The following is a 27,936-nucleotide window of genomic DNA, read 5'->3' on the forward strand; positions in this document are numbered from 1 at the left end:
TGGTACGAAAAATCCGATTTTTACCTTACTGTATTCTGGTCACTCTCTGAAAGCCATTTCACCTTTAAGATTGACGGGATTGACCCGCCCTGCCGTAGGTGGGTTGCAGGGATGTTGGGTGTGTGTGCGCAAACTAGCAGGTAGAGAGCTGCCGTCTCTCGGCGAGTCGCAGGCGGTACAGGGAGCAGATTTAATGTAGCAATGTTCGGGTATGTGATTCATACACGCTCATTAACCATGTCCACATAACTTGACCCAAAGACTTGGAGTTCAGAAGTGACCGTGGGCGAGGAGACCGCAGAAACAAAGGGGAAATTCAGCTCTCAACTGGCCGGGAAAGCCGACCACACCACCCGGCTTCCGGGGATTCGGGGGCCGCAGCGGTTGACGGCAGACATCGGTCGGTAGCGCTGGGGAAGACGGGCGATTACTCACATCGGCGCAGACATCTACTTGTCGATTTCAGCCACTTTCGAGATGTCAAGAAAGCTTCAAAGGACAGAAGTCTGCGCCGACTGCAGTGCACCAGGTAGGGAGGGAGGGGGGGGATAAATAAAAATAGACCATTGTGCTGGAACAATACGTCGGGAGGGCGACATGTTGGGGCTAACGGGGCCCAAGTTGCTGTCTCTGCCAGCAGGTCCGCAGAGCAGGAAAACGGCCAGGGCTGTTGAGCGTCAGTTAGGCCCAAAATAAACAGTGAAAAATAGGCGTGTTGTCACAACGGGGAATATCTCCGGCTAACAGCTACTCGGCGTTAATGTTACTAACTAAGCAGCTTGATATGAGTTCTTGTTTGACTAGGATGTTATGCTGGGAAGAACACCTTTATCACTGCAGTGGAAGATATGAGTGTCAGATTTATGCCGCCTTCTTGCTCGGGGAGACGTTTGTTTTGATTTTAGTGACCTGGACAGACTTCTTTATCCGTTATCTTAGCTCGGCTAGCAACTGGCGATTTTGCCTGTATGCTCAATTTTCTGGTTGAAGCTCGGGCTGAATGTGCAAATTTACAATATCACGGTTATATTGAAAACCACCGTGTTAGTGTGGACGCTTGCCTTGCAGCTTTTTTGAGTAGCCAGCATAGCTAGCTTAGCCCAGGACGCTAGCTACTCCAGCTAACTTTTGCTAAACGGCAAGTTAGTGCCAAGCTGATTCAGCTAACGCGTCAGCAACCAGCCAGTAGTAGAGTCTTCTGTAATCTCAGTTGATTGTTGATGGACTAAATGGATTGTTTGTCTCACTTATTTCAGAGCACAGTTTAGAAGTGTAACTGCCTCAAAGGTTGAGGGAGTTGACAGGAGTAAATTAACTTGAAAGAAATCCCATACTTAACCCATATTAGCATAAGTAATTGCCCCAAACTTAACATGTCAGTCAAGAGTGAACGGTTTCGGCCTTTATTACGACTATTCATATTTGTAGGTTTAGTTTTACCGGTTGTTTCCACATCTGTTTGTTAGAAAGGCAGGTTTAGGTGGTGCCTAAACAACCTTTATATCACCTCTCTTTATGCATTCGTGGCCTCATATACTCTCCTGTTTCCTTACAATGTCTTGACTCCTGCTGATCTTGTGTGACTTGCTTGCTTTCATTCATGTGTACATTTTTTTTTCTTTCAGCAGCTGCTCTGCTCACAGCTGCTCTCGCTGATAGTTGTGTGTATATGTTCAAACTTGAAGGCCTCACCACTCTGTGTCTAAAATCCACGCCCTCCGCCTTATGATATACCTCAACATTGATCGTGGTCTCACTCATAATCAGGAACCTGCTCTCAGCTCTGACGGACACGCTTCATTTCGTTTGTCTTTCCTTGTTTCCCATCTATTGCTTTTGTACCACATAATCTCTCGAGCTTTACCCAACCCAAACTGACCCCCTTTCCTTAAACCTTAACAGCTTACAGAATAATCGATGCCCTCCGTCTCTAACAAATTAACCCAGTTCTGAAATAAAAGTGGCGAAGCACTATTGAGATTACATGGCAAAACGAGTAATCTTTTTTCATACGGGTGGGTGTCTTGTTTGTGTCATTGTACCTGTAACTAGTGGTCTTCTGTCATCTGCGCCACGCATGTAGCCCCTCCTTATAACAACATGCAGACACACACACACAGACGCAGTCCACCCTGCAAAATGCTGACCTAGCCTCTGGTGACAGGCCACCTCCCTACTATCCAGCTTTGTGTCATACGAGGGGATAACTCGATGGCATGACTACAAAGCACGACTGCTACTCCAGGTCCTAGCCAAGCCTCGGGAGGCTTTCATGTCGCAGCATGGAAATGTGCACAGTTTATAGCAACAATGAATCATGTCTTCCTGAAAGTAAGCCCTTTATTGTTGGGTATTGATGCGGTTGTTGCAGAAACTGAGACTTGCGTGCAGGCACTCAGAAGTGTTTGATGGATGTAATTGTAATGCCTCGACGTGATGTTGAGACCTGTGTTTGGTTAGATTCAAAGAGCCCAACTTGGACGAAATGAAAATTGCGTTGGCAAAGTGAATTAGAGCTAATAGAGGCCTGTGATTAGCAATGTTATGCGTTTTATTAGAGTGTAATTTCGCAAATTTCTAGATGGCCCATCAGTCTGTGATATGTCTTTTTTGCGTACCGGTCATGTGGCGGGGAAAGTACACCCTCTTTCAGTTCTGGGGTTTCACATTTCAGGGCATAATGAAAAATCATCTGGAGTCAGATGCGTGAATGAAACGTACGCCTCTTCCTCCACACACACTGGTCTTTATAAAGGAAGAAGGTGAGGGGAGAATATGGGCTAATGCTACTTCGCTGATGTGACGTGCGAGCTGATTTTGGTCCCTGGTTGGGATCATCTTCCTGTTTAATGACCCCGATTTCAGCCAAGCTTTAGCTGTCGGACAGATGGCTTCGAGTGTGACTCGAGAATACTTTAAAAAAAGAGTTCCATGGTCGACTTAGTGACTGCAACAAGCCCATATCCTGTAGCTGCAAAACAAGCCCAAACCATCACTCTTCCAGCACTGTGCTTGGCAGCGGGTTTGACATGTTTGTCCTCATATGTTGAGTTTGGTTTTCACCAGATGCGTTGCCGTGCGTTTGATAAGACATCCCCACTTTGGATCTAAATTGTACGACCTGGTAAGAAACAAAAGAGTTTCCTGATAAGTATGTGCGTGTCTGTGCGTTCTTCACCATTAATACTCTCTGCTGTGCATGTTTTAAGCAGGCACGATCCCACTTGCTGATAATGCGTAGATGAATTCGGCCAACTTTTGGCAAAATTATGTCATGCCGCAAGTTTGGCCAATAAAGCAAAGCTAACAGTCTTTCCAGGTCTAATAGCTTAATGGCGTAGCCATCATATTGATTCAGTGGACCAGGCAGATAGCCCAGACTGGGAGTTTGTAAATTTATTACACAGATTAAGGAATTAAATTGCTGCAGTCCGACCTTTAAAGCCTATAGGCTACTGTTCCACACTGGGACGATACCACTCATCAAAGCAATTTTGCATTTTGCTGCTGCATTCTCTGCAGACAAAACGATTCAGAGCATGCCATTTCATCAGATGATGGACTATTCGAGCTCCATTAATACCCTAAGCTGAGACACTTTTATCCCAGCCTGATAAGGACTAATGCAGATAGTGGATATGTGGGCGTTTGTGCATAAAACATTTCGGTGTGCACATATTTGTTGCGATGTTGCAGAGCGTGTTGGTTAGTTGTGAGCTCCCAATCGCATCATCAGGGCCTCAAGGGCGTAAACATGACTTTGTGACCAGGCTTACAGTGCCAGGAAGCCCTTGTTGCCCTTCTTGTCCTCACTTCTGTCACACTCTTTAGTTCCTTTGTTTTTTTTTTTGTTTTTTTTTAGAAGTTTCAGGTTCTTGTCACAGGTACAAAAAAAAAAAGTAGAAAAAGTAATCCTCATCCTAGATTTATATGAATACTGCACCAATTAGACAAATGTCGGTGCAGGAGACTCTTAACTACTGTCAAAAGCATGACATTTGGTAAAGTAAGTGAGGCGGCGCTCTTATTCTGAAATGTGCTGGACTTAAAGGTCAAAGCTTTCTGTTGTCATTTACTGGGATTAGAAACTGATAAATAAAGGAAGAAAACATGTTGCTTTAGTTAAAGGTGAATGAAGTCTGAGCAGACTCACAGGGAGGGATGGTTATAGTCCAGTAGGCCTTTCCAGCTGTTACATAATCCCCTGATTGCAGCTTTTGAGCCAATATGGTAATTTTGTGTAATTGTCTTTATTTCCTTACGGAAATGCAAGATAACTCCAACAGAATTTTGTTTCCATCACTGTTACCACCTCATTTTCAACAGTTTGAGGTTTGACTGCCAGTGTTTTAATGACATCATCTCGTTGCAAAAGCCTCTCCCCTTGTGCCTCGGTTAAATGGCACCCCCAGGGGGGGGCAGAAATGGCGCCACCAGCTGTTTATCTCAGGGCGCTTAACATTTAATATTCACCTGACTGCTTTTAGATGAGTGTTCATTGACATTAATGTTGTGGATTTAATGCATGCGCTTTTTGGTTTTAATCCAATTGCAAAAGAAAAACCGAAGGCTAATTATTGGATTTGCAGAAAGAAGAAGGTGACGGTCGAAGGTGCTAATGCTTCTTATCTTAAAAAAATTAGAGGAACAAACATCCGGTTTGCAACAGACGAGGTGACACATCTGTCCTGCGTGGTTTTGGGACCAAAGTCCACAGAAATGGAACTTTTCAATATACGTTCCGGTGCTTTTAGCCAACATTTAAGGGGTATTTTTGAATAGGCTTATAAATGAACAACAAATAGACTGTGAAATCATTCACCACAATTATTTGAACGAGTCCTGTCATCCAAAATGTCATGATTGCTTTTATGTTAGTTATGTTGAAGCACTTCTATCTGTGTTGGCCAGACCCAGGCTGGACCAGTATCAACCGAGGGGTCCTGATCTGTGACGAATGCTGCTCGGTCCACCGCAGCTTAGGCCGCCATATCTCCATAGTAAAGCACCTGAGGCACAGCGGATGGCCTCCCAGATTACTGCAGGTAAGGCTGAGACAGAATCCGGCTTGGCTCCAGCTCCCGCTTCTCTTTATTTATGTGTGACAATGAACCATCGCCGTGTCTGTGCTTTGACTGTGCCTCAGATGGTTCAAACCTTGGCCAGTAACGGGGCTAACTCCATATGGGAACACAGTCTCCTGGACCCCGCGCAGGTGCAGAGCGGTCGGAGGAAACCGAACCCTCAGGACAAGGTTCAGTAAGTATGCCACCGACTGGCTTAGAATAAACAGAATAACACCAACACGCTTTGAAATGATTGTCCCGCTGTGAGCATAAATGAAGTTTTCAGTGGTAAAGATCAGTCGTTACTGAATGTTCTCTAAACAGTCTTTGATGACCTTCCTGATGATTCTTGTTCTGCTCTCACATAGCCTTTTCTACTGCATTTTGTATCACATATACCTTTTTTAAGACCATATTTTTGCTAATCACCCAACCCCTCCCCCCTCTCCTGTTCAGTCCCACTAAGTCAGAGTTCATCAGAGCCAAATACCAGATGCTGGCATTTGTGCACAAGCTTCCCTGCCGTGATGATGACGGTGTCACTACCAAGGATCTCAGTAAGGTAAGCGCTCAGTATTTCGGTGCTTTGGAGTTGTACCTGTGCATCTTTCGTGGCGATGCATTGAGAACACAGACTGGACCTTTACAACGCATGTAATCGTCTTTTAAAGAAGTTAGAATAACAGTTTAATCTGACGGTTTTTCACGCATTTCCCCTCTGGTGTGCCGTCAGGTTTACATGCGCGGTCCCTCTTTTCCACCGGGCGTTTCTGTGTGACACAATACAAGGAAACTGGAGAAGATCTGAATGCTGGTGGAATCATTTGTATCTCTCCACAAATACAGTGGGGCCTGGAAATGTTTGGACACTGACGCAGTTTTTGTGCGTTTTTAGCGGTTTACCAAAACACATTGAAATTGAGCGTGACAATGAATGTGGGCTCGCATCGCATGCTTTCAGCTTTCATGTACCGGTGTATCAAATGTAAATGGGCAAACTTATAAAAAGCATGGTAAAAAAATAAAAAATGTTGATACTTTGATGAGAATTATTCTCAGACATTGACTGATGCTGCAAGCCCAATACGATCAGCAAAAAATAGGTTTACTGAGCTCAAGTTACTGACTTGTTCGTTGCAGAAAACTGTTTCTCACTTCAAACCTTTTTGGCCATCATCCATCTGTACTGTGAAAAGCACCGCCCTATCAGCTTCGCTGCATTTGATGTGTGAATAAATACCAGTCACGCGGTGTTATTGGAAGTCCATGTTTTTTAAGAGAAGTGAAAGTAGCAGCGTGTACTTTACTTTTCAGAGCTGGTCTCACGTTTTGTTGTGGAAGTGTTGCTTGTTAGCTTTTCAGCATCGCTCGCTCACTCATTCGCCAGTCAAAAGCTAAATTCAGACTATAAGATTCTCAGGAGCTGCGTGCCTCTTTTGTGATCTGTGGTTGTAGTGGCTTCACACGACATCTGCGACATGGTGTCCTTTTTTTTTTTCATGTTGCAGAGCTTTTTCTTTCTCCGAACTTCCAACATTTCCACTCACCCCGATTGATTGTCTGCAGTCTAAGAACGGCCTGTTTCCTTTTGCACTGAGAGAAACTTCGCAGCAGCCTCCAAATGGAAATATTACCCTTTAAATGAGCTCCAGACATTGTTTTTTCGATGAAGAGGAAAAAAAATAAAATAAAAATGTTCGGGCCAAACTGCATAAGTTTGTAACCTACTAAAGAGTATGATGTTCGGTAATGATGAGGAGTTTAGGTTAATTAGCCTTTATGGACACAGTCATACTGTGGAACAGCATGTGCAAGCACAAAGGTTGTTTCATCGCACCGCACACACGTGCACTGAGGCGAGCACTCGCACAGACACACACCTCCACTCTCACTTTTAAACCCCCCTGGCAGGAAGTGTTCAGGATGACACAGCAGGATGTTTAATGATCTCTGATGCTGTGGCCTTCCACTGGGTTAATAAGAGGCTGCTGCCCGCTTCTGTCAGTCCACCCAGACTCTGGTTCTCTTTGTCCTCACTTCCTGTCTTCTCTTTTTTTTTTTTTCACTTTTAGCAACTTCATTCGAGCGTTCGGACGGGGAGTTTGGAGACATGTCTTCGGCTGCTGTCACTCGGCGCTCAGGCCAACTTCTTCCACCCGGTCAGGAAATATCTGCTCGCTGACTCACTCCATCCAGCAATAAGCAAAGCTGTTCAGCTATTCTCTCTGTACTAGGCCTGTCGGTCTGACTGCAATGATGTGTGTGTGCTCCTGACTCTCCAGGAGAAAGGCACAACTCCGCTCCACGTGGCAGCCAAAGCGGGCCAGATCTTGCAGGCCGAGCTGCTTGTGGTGTACGGCGCTGATCCCGGAGCACCTGACATCAATGGGCGAACACCTATGGACTATGCTAGGTACATTTGTGCTCATACCACACTGATCACGCACATGGTATTGCAGGGTTCGTACGGTCATGAAAAACCTGGAAAAGTCATGGAATTTTAAAATGGTCATTTCCAGGCCTGAAAAAGTGCTTGAAAAAAATAAAATCGCAAAAGTTTTGGAAAAGTCATGGAAATTTGTAACATTCATATTTTCAGGTCGTTCATTTATGCTGAGTTTGAAATAATGTATATGCTTTAAAAAGAAATACTCGCAAATTATAAGCAGGCATACGCTGAATACTACTGAAAAGTTCGTTGGCCATAGCAACCATAGACGGCCAGCAATCGGATAAACCAATGAAGTGAATCAATCATGTCAAAGAATGAAAACAAGTGAATGAAACCTGCACTCAACCATTATGAAGTTTACTCTGCCAGCCCTTCCATAACCTGCTCAGCCAACTCCTTGACGTCGGGTATGGTTGCTAACGTTAAGGCGGCTAGCATTAGCAACAAGGCTGCTAGACATGCTAAATCGGTAAGCATTGGGCTACTGAAGAAAGCTAGTCTTTTTAGCTACGTTATATTATCATCTTTCTTCTCGGCTATAACCTTTGTTTACAGCCACTGGCCCTAACCTGACGCCCTAGCTGTCAAATCACCGGAAGTTTTCACCGGAAGTACTGGCGCACACACAAAAGCTCTCTCCAGACATATCATTCTTTCATTCCGCCCAGATGAAATTTAATGCCACTCTTCGAAAATCGGCGAAATTTAAGACATTTTAAGACCTTAAAAAACGTATTTTTTATTTAAGACTTTTTAATACTTTTTAAGGATCCGCGGAGATCCTGTAATCAGTGTTGCCAAAAAAAAATCACAAGAAGTCGCTATTGGCTCTCTGAAAAGTCGCTAAAAAGTCGCTAGATTGCGTCATGACGTCATAAGTGACGTAACCACGCCCATATTATATATTTTCGCTCTTACCTGAGCCGAAATCAGCCGGCCTGAAGCTGATTTCAGCTCTAAACTCTGTAAACTTTAGCAACATTTGAAATTTTTCAGGCAAGAAAGTAGTCGTTTAGATCCCCAACATGTTAAAAACCTGCCAAAATACCGGCTATTTACAATTTTGTTCCGACGAATTCGGCGCTACTAAAGCTAGCCGCAGTGAGCAACGCACTTCCGGTTATTTTGACAAAAATAAAAGACCCGTTGCCTTCTATCATAGGGAAAGCCATTACGATAAAAAGGTGCTTTTGTTTTGAAAACAGGAAGTTAACCTACCCTCGTTGTAGCTAGCTTGAAACTGCTGTTTTGACAGGAAATGACAGTATGCCGGGTTGCCGCCGTCCTGCAGTGCTTCTATCTCGGCTTGTATTGTGTCGCGGGGCAACTGATTTGTCACTCACAAAACAGGTTAAATTGTCGCTAGATTCAGCCAGATTGAGCCCGAAAGTCGCTAAGTCGCTAGATTATTTTTTTTGTCGCCAGAGATGGCCAAAAGTCGCTAAATCTAGCGACAAAGTCGCTAAATTGCCAACACTGCCTGTAATGGCGGTATGGACAGATCCACTTGAGGGATGGGGGCAGGGGGCGCAATCGTAACACGCACCTGCTTCTGAACTTGAATCTATAAATGTTTATTCTTTTAATCAAACTATTGTCTCTCATTCATTTGTGTCATTTGAGATAATACTGTATGCTTTGGAATTCTCATTGTTAGTTTTAATACAACATTTGATCACTTTTTGATGTATACACCGAGTTTTTACCAAATGTTTGGTCATGGAAATTTTGTTTAAAGTCATGGAAATCTTTTGGTCAAAATGTGTATGAACCCTGGTATTGGAAATCAAGCGTCGTGTCATAGGAGATGGTTGTTTAAGAAACGGCAACATTACAAATGGCAGCACTACTCTAAATTGGAATAATGCGTGTTTTCGTCTGTGTGTGTGTTTCAGGCAGGCGGGCCATACAGAACTGGCAGAGCGACTGGTTGAATGTCAGTATGAGCTGACAGACAGGCTAGCCTTCTACCTGTGTGGCCGGCGTCCTGGTTAGTTTGCAGCTCACCTGCACAACAGTGAACCTCCTTAACATACTGTTGCAGCTTCCATGCTGTTGTTAAAAAGTTCCCTCCTCTCTTCTCTCCTTAGATCACAAAAATGGCCATTATATCATTCCTCAAATGGCAGACAGGTACGGATCATGTGATTATTTATTGTGTCAAACTGGCTATTGGTTGCACGGTGTGGTCGGGTTGCACGACAAAAAAGAAAACTGCATTCGTACACCTCCAGCTACCTAACTTGCCATGCTTCTTTGATTCTGTGACAGCTCCATTTTTACCGTCTCAAACTTGGGATTTATTACGACGTAGTTCCGAGTTCTTACCACAGGGTGTCGCCATAGCATTTGTACCTTCATCCACAAACGGGTTAGATTTAAGAGGCATCTTTTATGAAGGTTGCTTTTGGGTCAAAAATCAGGCGACTCCAAAGAGTTGAATAGCTGACGTGCGCTGGTTTAGGAATGTTGAGCTGCAGGGTTGATACGAGAGGGGCAGAAGTGCGCAGTTCAGATGTGGGAAATCAGGTTCAGCATTACTTGGCACAGTTCCTTTCAAATATTTGCTTCTCAATTGTATTTACTACCTAAATTTATTTATTTATTTATTTATTTAAATCTACCAAATGTGCATTTTGCTACACGGCAGCTGATCCAAATGCACAGCAGCAGTTTGTCACTGAGGTGGATCTTGCTTCCGAGTTGTCGTCTAACTACTCACATCTGTTCTGTTCTGTTGAATGGTTCCTCTTGATAATAACAATTAAAGCTGTTTTGATGTGGCTTCTCTTCCCCTTCTTTCTGTCTCTTTCTTCTTTTTTTTCTCACTCGTTTTTCTGTTCTCTCCATTTCGCTGCGCTTGGTGGAGCCAGAGCTCGTCCTAAGTGCCCGACACAGAGGTATCTTTACTTCCCTTGTTCCTCTTTTCCAATTAATTCTCTTCCTCCCTTTCGGTCCCTCTTGTCTGCAACCCGGTCTTTTGTCTTTTTCCCCTCTCTTTTACACCAGGATAGGTTTATTCATTCGGAGTTAAATTGTCATTACTAGAAATTAGAGCTATACAGACAGATTCAAAAGAAAAACTGATGTACAGTTAGAGGGCCTCCATGGAACAAGTTAGGGCTGTGGTCTGGAGAACCACACCAGGGAAATTTCCCATACATTTTTTTTTGTCTTTGGCCTAGTTAGAATCAACTTTCAGATTAATCTGGAAAGCTTTTGACATATAGATATTCTACATCTGTGTGTTCAAACTTTGTTTCCAGCAACAAATGGTTTGCCTGCCAGAAATGTGTCATTTCACAACTTTTAGTTGCCACCCGCAGTCACCATTAGCTCAGGCTGTTTCTATTTGACACCCAGCGCATCCCATCCGAAGCGTCCCTGCCCTCTCCCCTCTTTCTAGCAAAACGCTGCCCTGTCCTCCTCCTCGGCTCTCGCTTTTGTCACCGTCTTCGTGTTTTCCTCCTGTCCCTGGCCCTCTGTCTCTTTTCTTTTCCCCGTATTCTTCCGACGGCTGTCCGATTGTCATTTTCTGTTGTTTGTTCTTACTTTTCTCAAGTCTGGACCTCTCAGAGCTGGCCAAGGCCGCCAAGAAGAAGCTTCAAGCGGTGAGCTGAGTTTAAAATTCCCTTTGCTATTTGTCCAAATGCATTCCATTCACTTCTGAGTTTAGTCTCGAACCCTTCTGACCAAGGGTCGAGACACTGTGTTTGGGTTCTTAAAGGCGACGTAAGGGAAGACATTATGTTGACGTAACACCAAATTTTCTGCTCTTAGCTCAAGTAATTCCCACTTGATTGGCAGTAATTGATGTTTGAAGGGCTTAAGTCATAAAGCTTGTTTATATAAAAGAGTAAAGCCATGAAATACTTGTCTACATTGTCAGATAGTTAAACGGATAGAGCATGCCCTGTAAATTCTGTCCTGACGACTGTTAATCATTTCTGTCATTGTCTTAGTTTGCACACCCCAGTCGTGTATTTAACGGCTTTTGTGTATTTAGACATGTGCAAACAGACCTGTTGATTTATTTGGGGTCCATTTGTGTCACAGCTCAACAACCGATTGTTCGAGGAGCTCGCAATGGATGTCTACGACGAGGTGGATCGCAGAGAAAACGATGCGGGTGAGCCTCATCCTCTCTCTCTCTGCGCTTTCTTTTTATCTCCTGTAAGGTAGGAATATTTGTGTGTGCGTGTGTGGGGAGCGAAGTTTGGAGTGTAAAGCACCTCCTCGGCTTTTTTGTGAAACCCGACCAAAGTAAAGGCCAGTGATCGCTGATACACCAGAGAGAGAAGTGTTAAGGAGGGTCTGAGGGAGACGGAAAAGTGGCTGTTGAAGAGGAAGGCCAAATGTAGGGAGAGCAGGAGGAGGAGAGTCGGAGTGAGGAAGTGCCTCACAAATTCTTGAGTCTCTCTCCTCCTCCTACTTAGCTCTGTCGCTTCTTTGCTTTTCCTCTCTCCCTCGCTCCCTCTCCTTAGTAGTCGCAGAAACAGTCTAATTGTGCTTTTTTTTTTGACAGAAGCACCGCAGGTAGGTGGCAAGGATACACCCCCATGCACACACACACCAATTGCGCACAGTGGTAGGATTGCAAGAATATAACTACACTGTGTAATCAAGAGTTCCATTTTTGGGCTCTATTGTAGAGTTTTGGTTTTTTTTGTTGTTTTTTTTTTTCCCTGAACTTTGTTTATGTTTTCATGTACGTGTGGGTGGATGGACTGAGTTCGATGTGGGTGGCTGCGCATGCTCTAACCAACATGACCTTGTTGCTTGATAACACACACACACACACACACACACACACTTATTTTTTTTTTTCCTCCGTTTTTGTCTCTAGTGTGGCTGACGACGCAGAACCACAGCACTCTGGTAACAGAACGAAGCGCGGTCCCTTTCCTGCCAGTCAATCCGGAATACTCGGCCACACGCAACCAGGTAAACATGCTGCACACACACACACACACACACACACACACACACTCGTGTGTATATACACAGGTATGCATGTGTGAAATAAGCTCGAAATAGGAGATGTTCTTTGGCTGTCAGAGATGAAAATCCTTCTGTGTGTCGTCCGCCCCCCTACACACACACACACACACACACACACACCTCTTTAGTTCCTCTTCATCTGTGTGCCTCGTCGATGTAAACACTGACTTCAACACAAGTGTACACACACGAGAAAAACACCCACACTGCCACGCTTGCTGCGCCCTGATTGGCCAGTTCATAGTGGTCAGGAACAGAGGAAAAGGGCAACACAGGGTTGAAGCTTTAGAGTGCTACATAATGAATAGTGCATCACTTTGTGGAAAACTGCTGGAAACTCTTCTCTTTATTGTCTCATACAGATGCCAGCATGCTTGCCTAATTGCATGGTTTATGTCTCTTTACACACAATCGTGTTCATGCGAGCACAGTTTTGCTCGATTTTGTGTATTGGAGTGTGTGTGTGTGTGTGTGTGTGTGTGTGTGTGTGTGTGGTGTTGAGAGTATGACTGCGTTTTTCCACAGCACATGGTCGTTGACCACAGGAGTCACACAGGCACTGAGCCGCTGACTGCGGGCTGCGTTCTGTTCGTGTTCCACACAGCTCACAATGGGAACTTGTTTTAGTGCTTTTTTTAATTTTTTGTTTAAGCAACCAGGCCACTGAGTCCATGCGTTTAGATAATAATTAGCCCTAACCCGTTATTCTCTCAGGGTCGTCAGAAGCTGGCCCGTTTCAACGCTCGGGAGTTTGCTACGCTCATCATCGACATCTTGAGCGACGCCAAGAGGAGACAGCAGGGGAAAGGTCTCAGCAGCCCTACTGGTGAGACTGGGAGGAAGGGAGAGACGGACAGATATAGATGCATCTGTGATTCTAGCTGCAAGCAGCAACACAATAAAATGGAACCAGTCCAGTAGTTTAGTGGAGAAGGGCAAAACTGTTTTTTTTTTTTTTTTTTTTTTTTTTTAAGCATTTCTTTGCTATTAAATCTGCACCAGTTCAGGGTGTGTGATTTTTATTTTTTTTTCAATTTTAGATCTGCCCTCAGAAATGGTGAGAAGGGCCGATGAACCGTTGATGCTTTGACACTTCTTTCCCTTCTCCAGACCCACTGGACCTGGGCATAGACGACGATCAGCATGACTACGACAGCGTAGCTTCTGACGAAGACACAGACAGCGAGCTCACCACGCAGAACAACAACAACACGCAACGGAGCAATCGTGCAAAGGTATAGCACCTGAACACCCCGCGGCCCTTCTTTTTGGAAAAAAAAACGTTTATTCCTGATTCCAGAAGAATTTGCAAAATCATTTGCAGTGATTTGCCATTCTCATGAGCCGATGTTTTATTCACATTCAGAATGTTGAAAGTGAGACATTTTGCTCTTTCCTGAAAAATCGTGGCTCATTTTGAATTTGATGGCAGCAGCGCATCGGGCGAAGGAAGATGATGTAACTAATCAGGTTAACTGGCAACGGGTCAGAAACATGATTAGTTATAAATAATAAAAAAGAGCACCTTAGAGAGGCAGAGTCTCTCAGAAGTAAAGATGGAAAGGCGTTCTGCAATCTGCAAATTGTGGCGTAATTTCAGTATTACGTTGTTCCTCCATGTGAAATTGGGAAGATTTATCTTTTCTTTTTTATTATTATTATTTTTTGGGGCTTTTTTTTATGCCTTTAATGGAAAGGATAGTTGAAGAGAGACAGAAAGCAGGGGCAGAGAGAGGGGGAATGAAATGCAGCAAAGGGCCGTACGATGCGTGACTCGAACCGGGGCCAGCTGCAGCGAGGACTGTAGCCTCTGTACATGGGGCGACTGCTTAAGCCACTACGCCACCGACCGCCCCGGAAGATTTATCATTTGTTGCAGTATTGTTTGAGCCAAAATGTCTTTTTTTTTTTTTTATTATTATTATTTAATTTGAGACACATGCATAGTTTACATTTGCATAGGCGACATAGTTCACCATCACTGCTGAAAGGTGTATGTACAGGCTTCGAGCAGCATCTGATCCCATGTAGATGGCGTCTTTTTCGGGGAAGGTGCTGGACTGACCTGCCTGCGCTCCAGACTTTTCACCAGCTTAAAATATTTGGCACATCATGAAGCTCAAAATGACGAGAAAAAAAAAAGACCCAGCACTGTTGAGCAGCTAGAATTCCATATCAGACAAAAATGGGACAACAATCCTCTCCCGAAGGTCCAGCAGCTGGTTCCCTCAGTTCCCAGATGTTCACAGACTGATGTTAGAAGAAGAGGAGATGCTGCACAGTGGTAAACACGGCCATGACCCAACTTTTTGGACTCGTGTTGCTGCCATCGAATTCAAGATGAGCTCGTGTTGTTCTTGAAATAGTAAAATACCTCACTTTTATTATGATTACTATTATTATTACATGTCTCAAACTCTTTTTGGAATTGTGGTCCGCCCACCACAGTCAAAATGCCCTTTTTTTTCGTAGAAAAGTAGACGTAAACCCCTTGAAAAGCTTCTCCTCCTAAAAGACTGCCTCTCCCAGCATACTTTGCAGGAAGCGGCCACAGTTGGGGCTGCCACATAGCTCTCGAGTGACATCATCGGCTATTCCGGGTTTTTTGTCAGTAAGGCATTGTTCATACAGCCGTAGAGTTGGTGTAATTGGAGGAAAGAGGAGAGGAGAGGACCAAGTAAAGGAGCCAAACCAGTGACTATCATCTTTTTCTGGGAATGAGCTCAAAGGGCAAAACCAGTGCAAACTATTCCATATGACGGAAAATGTGCAACAGTTATTTTGCTGTGGTTTTATGATGACCCAAGCAGGAGGGTGAAATATGCAAAGATGGATAAATGATAAGTGAAGCGCTTTGAAAAGAGGGGCTCAGAAGTTGTTATTGGTTCAGTTGTAGGGAGTGATAGAAGCTGAATCTGAGCCTGCTTCAGGGTCACAGGAAGTGGGGGAGGATGGTTTGCTGAGCGTAAGAACTAAAGCTCTACTGTCCATGTGTGTGATGCTGACTGCAGGCCAACCCTCTTCCTCTCAGACAGCTGAAGGCTCTGTTTACACATAGCTCAAAAGGCAGCGATTCATACCGTGCATCCTCACTTTAACCCATAAACTGCACAAATTATCTCCGACTTGCTCATTTTGTGAATGGTTGCGAGGATTTTTGATAGATACAAGTCTCAGTTTCAGCGTCCTCACGATGTCTGTTCTAGCTGCCACTCCAAATGTTTTTGTTTTTTATCTCCTGTCAATTCAGAGTATGGACTCATCAGACTTGTCAGATGGTCCCATCACCCTTCAGGAGTATCTGGAGGTAAAGAAAGCCCTGGCCTCCTCGGAAGCCAAAGTGCAGCAGCTGATGAAGGTCAACAACAACCTGAGCGAGGAGCTCCGGCGGCTCCAGAAGGAGGTATGAAGGATGGGCAGAGACTGACCCTCAGGCATGTTATAACATTTAAAAAAAGATCCTTGAAAAAAATTGGAAATCAGTAGGGGGGTTGCAAGAAAAAAAGGATCATGACTAAATGTCTGGAATGACTTAAAGTCTGAGTTAAGCAGGAAGAGATCCCTTTAAACCACTCAGCCACACACGGATGATTAAAACGATCCCCATGTAAATAAGTGTAGGTGTCAAAATCAGAAGAAAATGAACCTCCCTGCACTCACTGGGGATGTGTCCATTGAAGGTCATTTCAAACTTTTATCCAGAGCAACTAAATGGATGTGAAATCCCAAACGTGCAACTTCCACGTTTATGCGGGGATTCAGCCGCTGAGATGCAGCTGGGTGCAGCGCGAGCACCTCAGCGTGGCAGGGAGACTTGAGCTAGCTGTCACAGCAGTGCATCGGTGGAATCCTTAAATCCCACCAGTCTCTGGTAAACATTTTTATAAAATTACCAGGTGAAAAGTGAGGCGGGTGTCGCTGGCAACTCCCAATTCTCTCAAGTCAGTCGTGTCTCCACTGACAGATTCTCTGAGTAGGCGTGTAGCCCTTAAAACCTTCGCGATGATGCTGGCTCTGCTGGTGCGTTGCCAGGTCTGCGGTGCTGCCGCATTTCAGCTTCCCTCCTCACAGAATTAATCCAGTTTTTCTCATTTTCCACTGCATTTCTACATGGACGGCTCAAGTTCAACTCAGGCATCCAGTGATGACGCATTTTCCGTGATGAGGCCAGAACAGTTAGCTAGCTGAGTTACTTGTCCAATGCTAATGCACAGCGGTGGCTCTATTTTTAACTAGGGCTGGGCAACGATTAAAATTTTTTATCTAATTAATCACGATTGATCTCATTTGTATGCAAAATCCAAAAATGAATTCAAAAGTAGTGTATAGCCTTTAGCATTTAGTTTTATTTTAAATGTGCTGCCATATGAATGAAAGTGCCATAACATTTATTGTGCAAACACACTTATAACATCAGCATCTTTATGTAGTTTTTATGTAGAAGCCTCGCTCCACTGTCTGTTTCCTTGAATGACTTGCTGCTATCAATCGTGTGTTTTGCCTTTAAGTGATATTTTAGACTGGAACTACTACGCTGAGAAGACAATTCAACTTGGCAGTGTTTACAGATGACTTTGGTTCTGTCGACTCCGCCATCCTCAAGAACTTTAAAGTGAAAATGGCCGAGTAAAAGTTCAGTACCCTTCTTTATGTTTGGTGGATCCGCCAAATACTTTCTTTTCTGGTTCCGCAGCAGACAGCACCAGACTTTTACAAAATAAAAGCCTGTGAGCAACAGAGTTTTAGAATAATAAAATAAATAATAAAACGGGTGGTCGGTGGCGTAGTGGGTTGAGCAGGCGCCCCGTGTACAAGAGAATATAGCCCTCACTGCAGCTGGCCTCGGTTCGAGTCCTGCATCGGACGGCCCTGTGCTGCATGTCGTTCCCCCTCTCTCTGCCCCCTGCTTCCTGTCTCTTCGAACTGTCTTATCCATTAAAGGCACAAAAGCCCCAAAAAAATGATAATAAAAAAAAAAACTGCGTTAATGCGCGATAAAATATTTATCGGCGTTAAATGATTAACAAGTTAACGCGATAATAACGAGTTAACTCGCCCAGCCCTATTTCTAACATTAGAGATGCATTAGAGTTGGGTTTGCTTTTGCTCTACCTTATATCTTCAGTCTCACTGCGACACGGATTAATGCTTTTCGGCCTGCCCTAATAACCCTGAACAGTCCGACTCCACAAGTCAGTAAACACAGTTTTAACACGTTTCAAGCACCTATCGTCTGGCGCATATGACGTGCTTCTGTTCAAATCTCCGTGTTTGCTTTTCTCAGACTTTAAGGAAGGCACAAGACAAAGTGTGACAACAAGAGCTTCTAAAAGAGAGGGAACATTTGACTGAGACAGAAAGAGGGCAGGCTGATGGAGAGGCAGTTGAATGTGTGAATATTTTTATTTTTTCCCTCCTGGGTGCCATTCTCCCTCTCTGAAAGATGGATTTAGGGGACAGTTGTCCAGGATTAGCCAGAGACTAAAACAGCTGTGGTTCTCATGTTATTTGTCATCTTTAGTTTAGTTTTGGAGACTGTTCATCTGATGTTCATTGCCGCTCCTTTCGGTTCACTTTGAGTCATCGGCTCAGTGTATTCATCAGTGGCTGCCAGTGCTGGCCTGTGCGACCCATGACTCATCCGTGCGTCGTCGTCACTTCACGGAACTTTTAGTGAAGATTTGAGGCAAATGTTCACCTTCACGAGCACGTTGCCAAAAAATGTCGCCAGTGGTAAACAGTACCGCAGAACAGACCAGCTTTCATTTTTCCTCATGCAACTTGTGCAGTACTGTGCAAAAGTATTGAGCAAGCCCTCATTTATTTAGATTTAGCTTCAAAGCACCCAGATGTTCTTGTTAGGTTTTCAAAGAGGTCTTGAGCAATAGTTCTCCAGGGTCTCTGGAGCTCTTTCAGAGTTTTTCTGTGGACGTTGGCTGTTTTTTCTTTTTTCACTGAGTTTCAGGCCAGATCTTTAGCAACTTTGTTACTAGCAGCCTGTCACAAAGACACCTGACTTGTTCCCAATTCTTAAGTTAAATCTGCAAGAAATGCCGAGGATAGCAAAGTTTGGCGGATGTAAAATAGTATTTTTTTTGCACCAACAGGGTGATTCCCAAAAGGCTATTAGCTGAAAACTGGGCATAAAATGAAGCGGCAGGCTTAAAGATGAAGCTTTATCTACAGTAGATGAAGAGAGTCTGGGTGTGATTTCCTTTAGAAATGAGACAAAAATCCAGAAAAGGAAGGCCAAAAACAGGAGGGAAAAAAAAGGCCAAATGACACAAGAAGTGGCCGTGGCGACGGGTCTTATGTAGGGAGGAATCCTCTGTGCGGGATCATCTCGACAGAGAACAGAATAAAATGCAGCCCACGTCCAACGAAGAGCTTCAAGAAACCCGGAGAACTGTTCCTGAAGACGACTTAAAGAAATTGCAAAAAGCTGGAAGAAAGAGGGTTCAGGCTGTGTTGAAGAATACAAAAAGCTCTGTTTTTAGATGTGTCGAAACATCTATGTGCGTATTTTTCATTTATCTGGGCAGCATGTAAGGAGATGGGGATGGGGGGGGGGGGCTCAAGACTTTAGCACAGTACTGTGTATGTATGGGTGTGTACTGTAGCGTTTGCCACATACCCCCTCAGTACTGATGTGAGTTACTATGTGAAGCCCTGTATCAGCCTTTTATTGAACCTGTGATTATGGATGCTTGTTTTGACCATTCAGTTTATACCCCCTCCCTCTCCCTAAATCCTCCCCATGTTCCTCCCTTCATTCCTCCCTCCATCCTCTCATCCCTCCCTGCTCCCCTCCCTGCTCTCCCGTAGATCACCCGGATGCAGACGGAGAACAGTGCGCTACGGGGGGGCCAGCAGGCTGGGGGGCCAGCTGGCCATGGGGTAGGGGGCCCTGGTGGAGGTGGGGGAGGAGGAGGAGCCCACTGGGCAGGGGGTGGGATGCGTGCAGGAATAGGTGGAGGGGGTCTGGGTGGGCTTGGACCAGGAGCAGACCCCCCGGGGCTCTCTGTGCCCTCCTCGACCGCCCCTCACTCTCACCCCCACCGGAGGGAACGCCAGGCCTACTCAATGTACGAACCAGGGGCGGCCCCTGGCCCCACGGCCCATGGTCCCCCAGCCCTGGACTCCCTGGCAGCCCGCCTGCAGCCCCTCAACACACCCAGCGTAAGTTAGATCCCCCCCGAGCCCCTGTCCACTTCCCACCTTCCTCTGATGGCCCTGATTGGCTGTCGTGGGCCTGATTACTGGGTTTTAGTCCAATCCTGTTGGCTGTGCTTTCCCTTTCCCTTATATATTGCATCTCATTAACCGATCTTTCTCCTTGAAAAGTCACGTTGTGCACAATCCCCCGTTTCAATGCCGATGTGTCCACAAAATAATGTGACATCACGCTGTGATCTTTAGTCTAAAGGATGGAGTGCACAAGTATGACATCAGGGCGAAAGATGGGGGAAGGGAACATTTCACCTGATCCTTTGCCTGGTAATGCCTCTGATGCTCTGCTCTCTTGCCTGCACCCTTCTCACCCCTGTTTTTGGACCTCCCAGGTAGCTCTCCTGCAGCTGCCTAGTCTGGAAATCTCACCCCACACAAGTGCATGTACACACCCTCACCTAGAAACGGAAGCACATGTTTGTCGTATCACCCGCACACGGGAGAGGTGTCCCCACGATATTTTCCGGCGGGGTGTCTGATAAACAGCTCCTGTATGCAGGCACACAACCACTCGCCGCTGCACTCGGGCTCGGTCATTCTCGCGGATGATGAATCGGTGTCCTCCTCACAAAGTTTCACCTGTTTGTCTGTTTTCTGTCTGTCTCTTCCACCCGTCTGTCCCTTCGCTCACTGCAGTGCAGCCGTGCATCCTCTGGATGTAAGAACTCTGTCTGTCATCGCCTTGTTTGCCATTTCATCTTCCTCGTAGGGTTTTCTCCCACTCTGTCACCTGCGTGTTGTGCGTTCTAGTATGCAAATCAGCATCATTACGTGTGTTTCTAGTGATTTTGTTTGTTTGTTTGTTTTTTCTCTTTAGATGCAGTGTGATTTATAGAAGCTCATAACCAGATAGTCTCGTTAAAAGTAGTCTTAGAACTGAATTATCAGATGAGCAAAAGAGGCACGTAGTCATGATGGGATGATGCGTGAGCTGCTGTTTTGATAAGGCGCTTGTTAATCTTTTTATCTCTGCCTTCACACTGCCCCTCCCTCCTTCTTCTCCTCCCTCTTCCTCTCCATCTGCGTCTTCCTCCGTCTCCTCAGGTAAGGAAGGGTGGCACAGCCCCATATGGAAGCCAGCATCTGTCTGGATCTACAGAGATGGGCAGATACATGGTGAGCTGTTGCTGTTTTTGTCTTTGACTGTCTGTCTCTTATCAATCCGTCTCTTAAGCTTCACCAGAGCGGGTCACACAGGACGTTCAGTCGACTTCTAATTGTTGGTGTGTTTCTCTCTAGATGCCTAAACCGGAGAAGCACGGCAGTGGCACAGACAGCGACTATGACAACACACAAACATACGACCATTCACCAAGGTCAGACTGATCGAGCACCTGTCTTATTTAATTGGTAGTACGTTTGATTTTTTTTTTTTTTTTTTTTTTTTTACTTTGATTCAATTGATTTTTTTTTTTTTTTTTTTCTTTTTTCATTTATTTTTCTTTATTTTTAAACAGATTTTGATTGGTTTTCAGCAGAAACGCAAAATATACATTTTGCCATCATGTCAGTAACAAAGATAGATAAAATACAGTAAAATATTGCCAAACATCTATCCTAAGCAGGCAAATCTTCCAGTTAACTGCCCCCACAGTGCAAACAGTGCAAATTGCTCTGTATACATACACATCTCCCATTAATGTAGTCACATCAGCCTCCCACAGAGTAAACAGTGACACATCAAGCAGACTTCAAATAATTAAATATGGTAGTATGTAACTGCAAGAAAAGACCCTTACGGATTTATATCAGGTGGGCGTGGCCATTGTACGGAAGACTGGCCCCTCATCACGAGCTGAGTAAATTCGTCAGGTAGATAGTTGAGCAGAGGAGCCCACATTTCATTAAAGGACCTCTCATTACCCTTCACAACTGCACTGAGTCTTTCATGGGGGAGGACCTGGAATATTTCCCTACACCATAAGGTGACAGTAGGTGATTTAACTTTGATCCAGTTAATTAAAATACATTTTCGGGCCAATAGTAGTAGTTTGTCGCATAGTTTGAACTTCAAACGGGTTAGAGTCGCCTCCTTTGAGGGGAGGCCGAGGATGAGGAGGCCAGGGTCCCTCCTCACCTTTGCTTGAAAGATGCCACTCAGTTCCAGTGAGATGGTACCTCAAAATCTTTTTTATCAGTTTACATTGCCAGAAGTAATGGTAATATGTTCCTGCCCCTCTATGACTATACTGTGTCTCTCTCAATCGATTACATGTAAAGGTGGATTTAAATACTTTAATGGCCTCTTGCGAGTCATCCTCAATATACTCTGTGTCAAGATCTCTCTCCCACGTCTGTGCAATGGTTGTAACATCACCTGGACTAAGAGAGTATAGCAGTGCATAGAAGGAAGAGATAAAACAGGTAAGACATTTTCGGGAAATGAGGAACCTCTCGATTTTTATTTTTTTTCTTCTTCTTTTAGTATCGGTCGCAGCAGTGAGGAAGAAGGCCGTGGCGAGTCTGAGGAGGGAGGAGGCGGGGAGGCGGGAGAGCCGGACCCCACCCTGCCCTGCACGGAGGATGTCATCCTGAAGACCGAGCAGGTGACGAAGAACATCCAGGAGCTGCTCAGGGCCGCTCAGGACTTCAAGCACGACAGGTGGGTCAGAGGCGGCCCCCACAGCTGGGAACCGGCAGAGCGATGAACACGTGTCGGCTGAACGATCGCAACTACAGATTGAATTCTCGCCGATTTAGCAGCCCGAATCTTCACACGAGCCTCGGGCTTATTTTCGTCTGATGGAAAATATTTCTGGTAGATTTATGCCTGATTATTACCAGCTGCACGAGCTAAATGCTCTTATCGGTGCTTGGAATTTCACTGTCCAGGCCAGGCTGAATGGCTGTTGTTGTCGTCTATCAATCACTCGTGTTTTTGACCACATGCCTGAATGTTGGTCCAGATGTTTTCTCCCACAGTAGTGATTTCCAGCTTCTCCCCTGAAGTTTACGGTCACCTTTCTTGGCCTCCCGTGCGGCAGCGTGTGCCAAAGTTGACGTCGCAATCCCTGCCGTATTATTGCCACGCCGAGTGAGTGGTGCTTTTCTGAAGCTTTCTGGAGTTGGTGCAGTGTTTTCATGGCAGAATCATGGCTGTTTATAATGCAGTCCACACAGAGATGCCTCGAAATCTCTGAATCTGTAGGTGAATATTGTGTACTGTAGATGATTGAATATTAAAAGTCTCCACAGTATGACACGGTGGAAATGATTCTGTAATTGAAAATGAACCTGACTGGTAGCAGCTGGTTCCTCCCAGTCGTTTCTTTTCCAGCCTTTTGTTGCCCCGCTCCCAACTTTTGAGAAGTGTTGCTGCCATCAAATTAAGGATGAGATGATGTTTTTCCTGAAACTGTGAAAAAAAAAAAAAAAAAAAAATCTAACATCGTTGACATCGTCAACTCGTCTCCCTTAATCGCATTAATCCGTTTGACTCGTCTTTCTTTACGTTTACTAGGTTTAGGGGGGAAAAAAACAAGCTTTTTGTTGGATCTGTTGCTACAGTGCATTGCAGAACAGCTTTGCCCAGCTCTTTAGATATGTTTTCAGGCCAGTTAAACAGAATGTGACCATTGATGTCGGTGTTTTCTTTCCACTCTGCGGACCCTCTTTAGGCATCTGTGCGACCCATCAGAACACAGGAAGGAGCATTTCCTGCAAAAAAACATCAAATACTGATTCAAAGTCAAACGGAGAAGTTGAAACTCTTTGGCTCGGTTGGTTTCACTGGCACAGTGACGGATGCATTCACTGCCCTGATTAGAAATGCACATACACCTCATTTTGGCTGCAGTCTCATACTTGCTGTAATGGTACAAAGCTGTTGACCACACCTGAAGGTTGGAGCATGGAATACTGTCATCAGTGATACTGCTGCAGTATCTGGATAATTTAAATTTTTTAATTCAGTCAATAGAGGTGAAGGTCTGAAGCCCCCGGCATCACCACTTGGAGTCTCTGCCCTCGTCTTTGCCTTCACGTATCTGTCCCGTAGCTTCTTCCACACATTCTTACAGAACTCTCCCTCTTTCCCCAAAGTTCTGCCAATCTCTGTCCACCAGTTTTGGGAGTTTACGTGCTCCCTGTGCTGTTTCACTGCAGTTTCGTACAGCTGCCTGTACAAACGCCCCTCCTGACTGAGCCTGCTCTCACATCGGTCCATCCGGTTTGTTGTTCTCGGCGCAGCCAAGTTCCAAAAATCGACTGGTGCACAACAACGCGCTGCGCCGTCTTTTCAAGGGAAGCGCCAGGCCTGAAACGTCATTTTGACGTCACGGTTCGGCGGCGCCGTGAGCTATGCATCACCTGTAAATCCGCCTTTACTCCCACAGACCACCGTTAGGGAGCTCAGAGTTAGGCACACTTAAGGCTCGAAGCTTCTATTGAGACTCTTGTTGCCTCGGTCCTTGTTTTGGCCTACAAGTGAAATCATTTCTCTCTGCAGCTTTGTTCCGTGTTCGGAGAAGATCCACTCTGCTGTCACTGAGATGGCCTCCCTCTTTCCCAAAGTAAGTTCTCTCTGCTTACATCTCATTGAGACCCTGTGCGTCTGTTTTTCTTTTGCCCGCCCGGCTGCCTTGAATTGTAATTTTAATTGCCCCCTTTTCTCTCCGTAGCGGCCAGCTTTGGACGCGGTCCACTGCTCTCTCCGCCTGTTGGCCTCCAGCGCTTCACGGCTGCAGGTGGAGTGTCGCAAGGCGGCGCCCTCGGATCCCGGGGCCCCCGCGGTGGACTACCAACTCCTCACTCAGCAAGTCATCCAGTGCGCCTACGACATCGCCAAGGCCGCCAAGCAGCTGGTCACCATCACCACCCGAGAGAAGAAACAGTGACCCGGCGAAAGCAGAGCCGGAGAGGGAGCGGATCGCTGCATGGGAGGGGCTTTCAGGAAAGAGAGAAAGAGGGACGACATGATCACACTGTAGATGGGAGGATGGGGAGGTGGAGGAGCAGAATCATCGGGAGGATGCATGGGAAGGAATCGCAGGAAAGCAAATCTTGATTGTTTAATAGAAACACTACAGTGAGCAGAAGAAGGAGAAAATCCACACGCGTGGAAGTGGAAGTAGGGAAGGGTGAGATCCGACATGTATAATTAGCCGCTGAAGCTGTGATGAGCGCACGCCAACTACAACGGTGGCGATGTACAGCGAACTGGATCCTGACATGTTGCCGCTTTATTTATTCATCGTTCGTCACTCGCCGTGCCTCCCTCCCCCAGCGAGATTCAGCATGGGGGAGGGAGGTGGCGCCTGCTGCCGGAGGGGGACGGGCGGACCGGTCATGTCTTCTCCGTCCTCTGAGGAGTCGGGGCGTTCCTCCTCTCCTTTCCTCTTTTCCCCTTTGACCCCTCCGTCTCTCCTGAATGAGGTCCCTTCGTCCCAGGCAGGATGGGCTGGCGGGGCGGGAGCTTTTAAAGGGGGACTACAGCCTTCCTCCAACCCCCCCGGTAATTGGCGGTACACAGCATGATCTGGCATGTTTTCATCTCTTTCCTCTTTTTTGTCCCTCATGTTTTCTTTTGCCTTTCGAATATGCAGATCGGCCTGATCTGCACCTCTGAGGACAGAAATACTTTTTAAGAACTTAAAAACTACACTTACACTGGAATAATTGTGATTATTGTTTATCATGCTGATTGATTTTTCTTTTTTGTATTGATCATTTTACTGACTGTCGTTTTGATTTAACTGATGATATGTTCGTTTCTTCGTCTCAGTTGGGATTCTCATTTTAGCGGAACAGGGAGACGGGTGGGAGTACGTGTCGGCCTCTAACTGGGATACAAGTAGACACGCACACTCTTAGAAGAAAAGGAAAAAAAAAAAACCTGTGAAATGGCCCTCAGCGCGCCTTTTCAGGGTGACAGTTGAGGTTTTTTTTTTTTTTTCCTGATGATACATCTCGTGGCCAAGGGGTTGAACAGTTGCCAAAGGACAGTTGATGTCCGGACATCACATCAGAACCTGGATCAAAATACTATATTTATGTGTCCTCGGCTGTCTTTTTTTTTTTTTTTTTCTTGATTTCTCTTAAAGATTTTGCCTAATTTAACAGAGCCAGTGGAATCATCTCAGAATCAGCGTCAGGATCATTTGCAGTGCCAAGAAAGTCCATCAAAGAAACACGTACACGACACGGGGGCCTCCGCTCACACGGGAGCCATTTTATTGCATGCATGTCAGCAAGTGGGGGGGAGACCCGTGTTAATAAGACATAATGTATGTTGCAGTTCTGCTTTAGGTAAACCTGTGGAAAGCACCGGATCTGGCAGCCTGGAACCGACACAAGGCGGAACATTCTCATTTAATGTTTTGAAGTGAGAAAATGTGCATGTGCTTGATTTAGTTTGCCACGTATTATTCTGGCTTTATTTTTAATTTTTTCATTTTGACCGTCTGGCAAGCACAATCAAGCCCACGAGCTGTTTTCCGACCCACGTGGGCGCTTTCAGCCCTGTGTCTCTGAGCTGAGACGAAGACCGCATCGGGAACAAACATGTTTACTTTTTTTTTTTTAATCATTTTCTTTCCTAAACCTAAACCTACGAGCTTGTTGCGCTGTACCGAACAAACGCGGTCCCGCCCGTCTGGTGCGGATCGTCTTCTTGCGGATTCAACTCTTGCTTTCCGGTCCACCCGATTTCACGTTATTCGTTTAGTCCCCCCGACAGTCACCGTCTTGTCCGCGCCCCCCTTCAGTCTTTCACGTGGTTGAATACACCTCTGTAGGGGAAAGTTGAATTGTGTCCATTAGACTTTTGCAATGTATCATTGTTTGCTATTGAATGCCTTTGCACATCATCATCATCAACATCATCATCTCCTGTTTGACTGGCTGAGTTACAGTGATCTTGGCTTGACTGCTGAAACAAAACACACACACACACACACACACCTTCAGGGGGCCAGCGGCTTAACTTGCCCCTTCCTTCATGAATGCCCACATTCTAGACTAGAGCCATATATATATGAACATATATTTTCATGCTATATTTTATATTAAGCTACATGTTGGGCTGTTTGTGAGATATTTATGTCTTATTTGTTGGCCTAAGAGCTCATCATGCTGTGACATCTGCTCACCAAATCTTCATCCGGCTCTTCGATCTTGACACCTGATGTACTTGCAGATGTTTTTAACTATTGTATGGTTTATGCTGTGGTATTAGCCTCCCGTGTCGTCATACTGTACATGCCAACGATCCTACTGGAATCCACAGGAAGTGAGGGGGGGGTAAGAACCACAGGTCGATTGGAGGTTATTAACGGCGGTGGTCTTAGTTGCACTATTTCCAAACACCAGCTGGTAGAGGTGGGATCTGCGTCATGTACTGCACTCTCCCAAAGGTCTTAGTTCAAGTACATTAGGTGCAGGATGCAGGGTTGGATGTTTGTTTGTTTGTTTTTTTTAGTTTTTTTGGGGGGGGGGGGGTGGGCTAAATGGGAAAGGTCTGAAGCACCCTTTGGGCTCAGCACTACAGTCATCTCAACAAGCAGCAGGACAAGAGTCTTAATGCACATGGCCTCGTCCTTCCAAGAGTTAGTGGACACTACATAGGGTGCCTCTAGTGTGAATGTTTAATGCTTCCGTCAGCTCATGCCACCTGACAGACTTTATACGCTTATTATGTCCAGAATTTAGCACATACTCTCCAACATCCGACACACCCTGAACTTATCAGTTGGACCAATACATGCACAAGTTACAGACATTGAATTCGCAGCCAGGATTCGACTCGCATACGCTTCTGTTGTCGGGCGCAGCGGCGCGTTTTTTTCGGCCGGACTGTCGACCCCCCTCTTGTTTCTTCACAGCTCTACGCTTTGGGAGATGTGTGATGGGAGAGTTGTCTTTTAACAAAAACTGTATAAAGTAGAGAAAACAATGACTTAAGGAAGAAAACGAAAAAAAGAAGCGAAAAAAAAAAAGGTCAATCGTAATGGAAACTCATAAGCTGTACATTTGTAATGAAATAATAAAACAATTTAATTGTCCTGGGAGTGTCTGCGTTCAGCTTTCTTCCAAAAGTGTGGATGTTCGTTTAACAGGGAGCCCTCACGTGTCCCAAGTACGGTCATGTGACGAAGAGTCAGTTGCAAGGTTTTAGGTGTCGGGAGATAAAAAAAAAAAATTAAAAATGAATGAAATCTGGTCCTTACAAGATCTTAAAGTTGCATTGAT

General features: G+C 45.3%; 1 protein-coding gene across 3 annotated transcripts; it reads left to right on the forward strand.

Moving 5' to 3' along the window:
• The first annotated feature begins 124 nt into the window (after positions 1-124).
• On the forward strand, positions 125-27,749 carry git1 (G protein-coupled receptor kinase interacting ArfGAP 1). Of its 3 annotated transcripts, XM_075473909.1 has the most exons (21): positions 125-529; positions 4,912-5,045; positions 5,147-5,259; positions 5,523-5,628; positions 7,139-7,225; positions 7,349-7,479; positions 9,414-9,508; positions 9,609-9,651; positions 10,392-10,418; positions 11,081-11,129; positions 11,575-11,647; positions 12,365-12,462; positions 13,234-13,345; positions 13,630-13,754; positions 15,770-15,922; positions 19,345-19,698; positions 20,794-20,865; positions 20,989-21,065; positions 22,175-22,351; positions 24,197-24,260; positions 24,369-27,749. In XM_075473909.1, the coding sequence occupies exons 1-21, from the start codon at positions 478-480 to the stop codon at positions 24,582-24,584; spliced, it is 2,358 nt and encodes a 785-aa protein (XP_075330024.1). In that variant the 5' UTR covers positions 125-477; the 3' UTR covers positions 24,585-27,749. The 3 variants fall into 3 exon arrangements, with proteins under 3 accessions (XP_075330024.1, XP_075330026.1, XP_075330025.1); XM_075473911.1 differs by lacking the exon at positions 19,345-19,698; XM_075473910.1 differs by lacking the exon at positions 10,392-10,418.
• The last annotated feature ends 187 nt before the right edge of the window (positions 27,750-27,936 follow it).

Source organism: Odontesthes bonariensis, chromosome 9, assembly GCF_027942865.1.
Source record: "Odontesthes bonariensis isolate fOdoBon6 chromosome 9, fOdoBon6.hap1, whole genome shotgun sequence".
NCBI lineage: Eukaryota > Metazoa > Chordata > Actinopteri > Atheriniformes > Atherinopsidae > Odontesthes > Odontesthes bonariensis.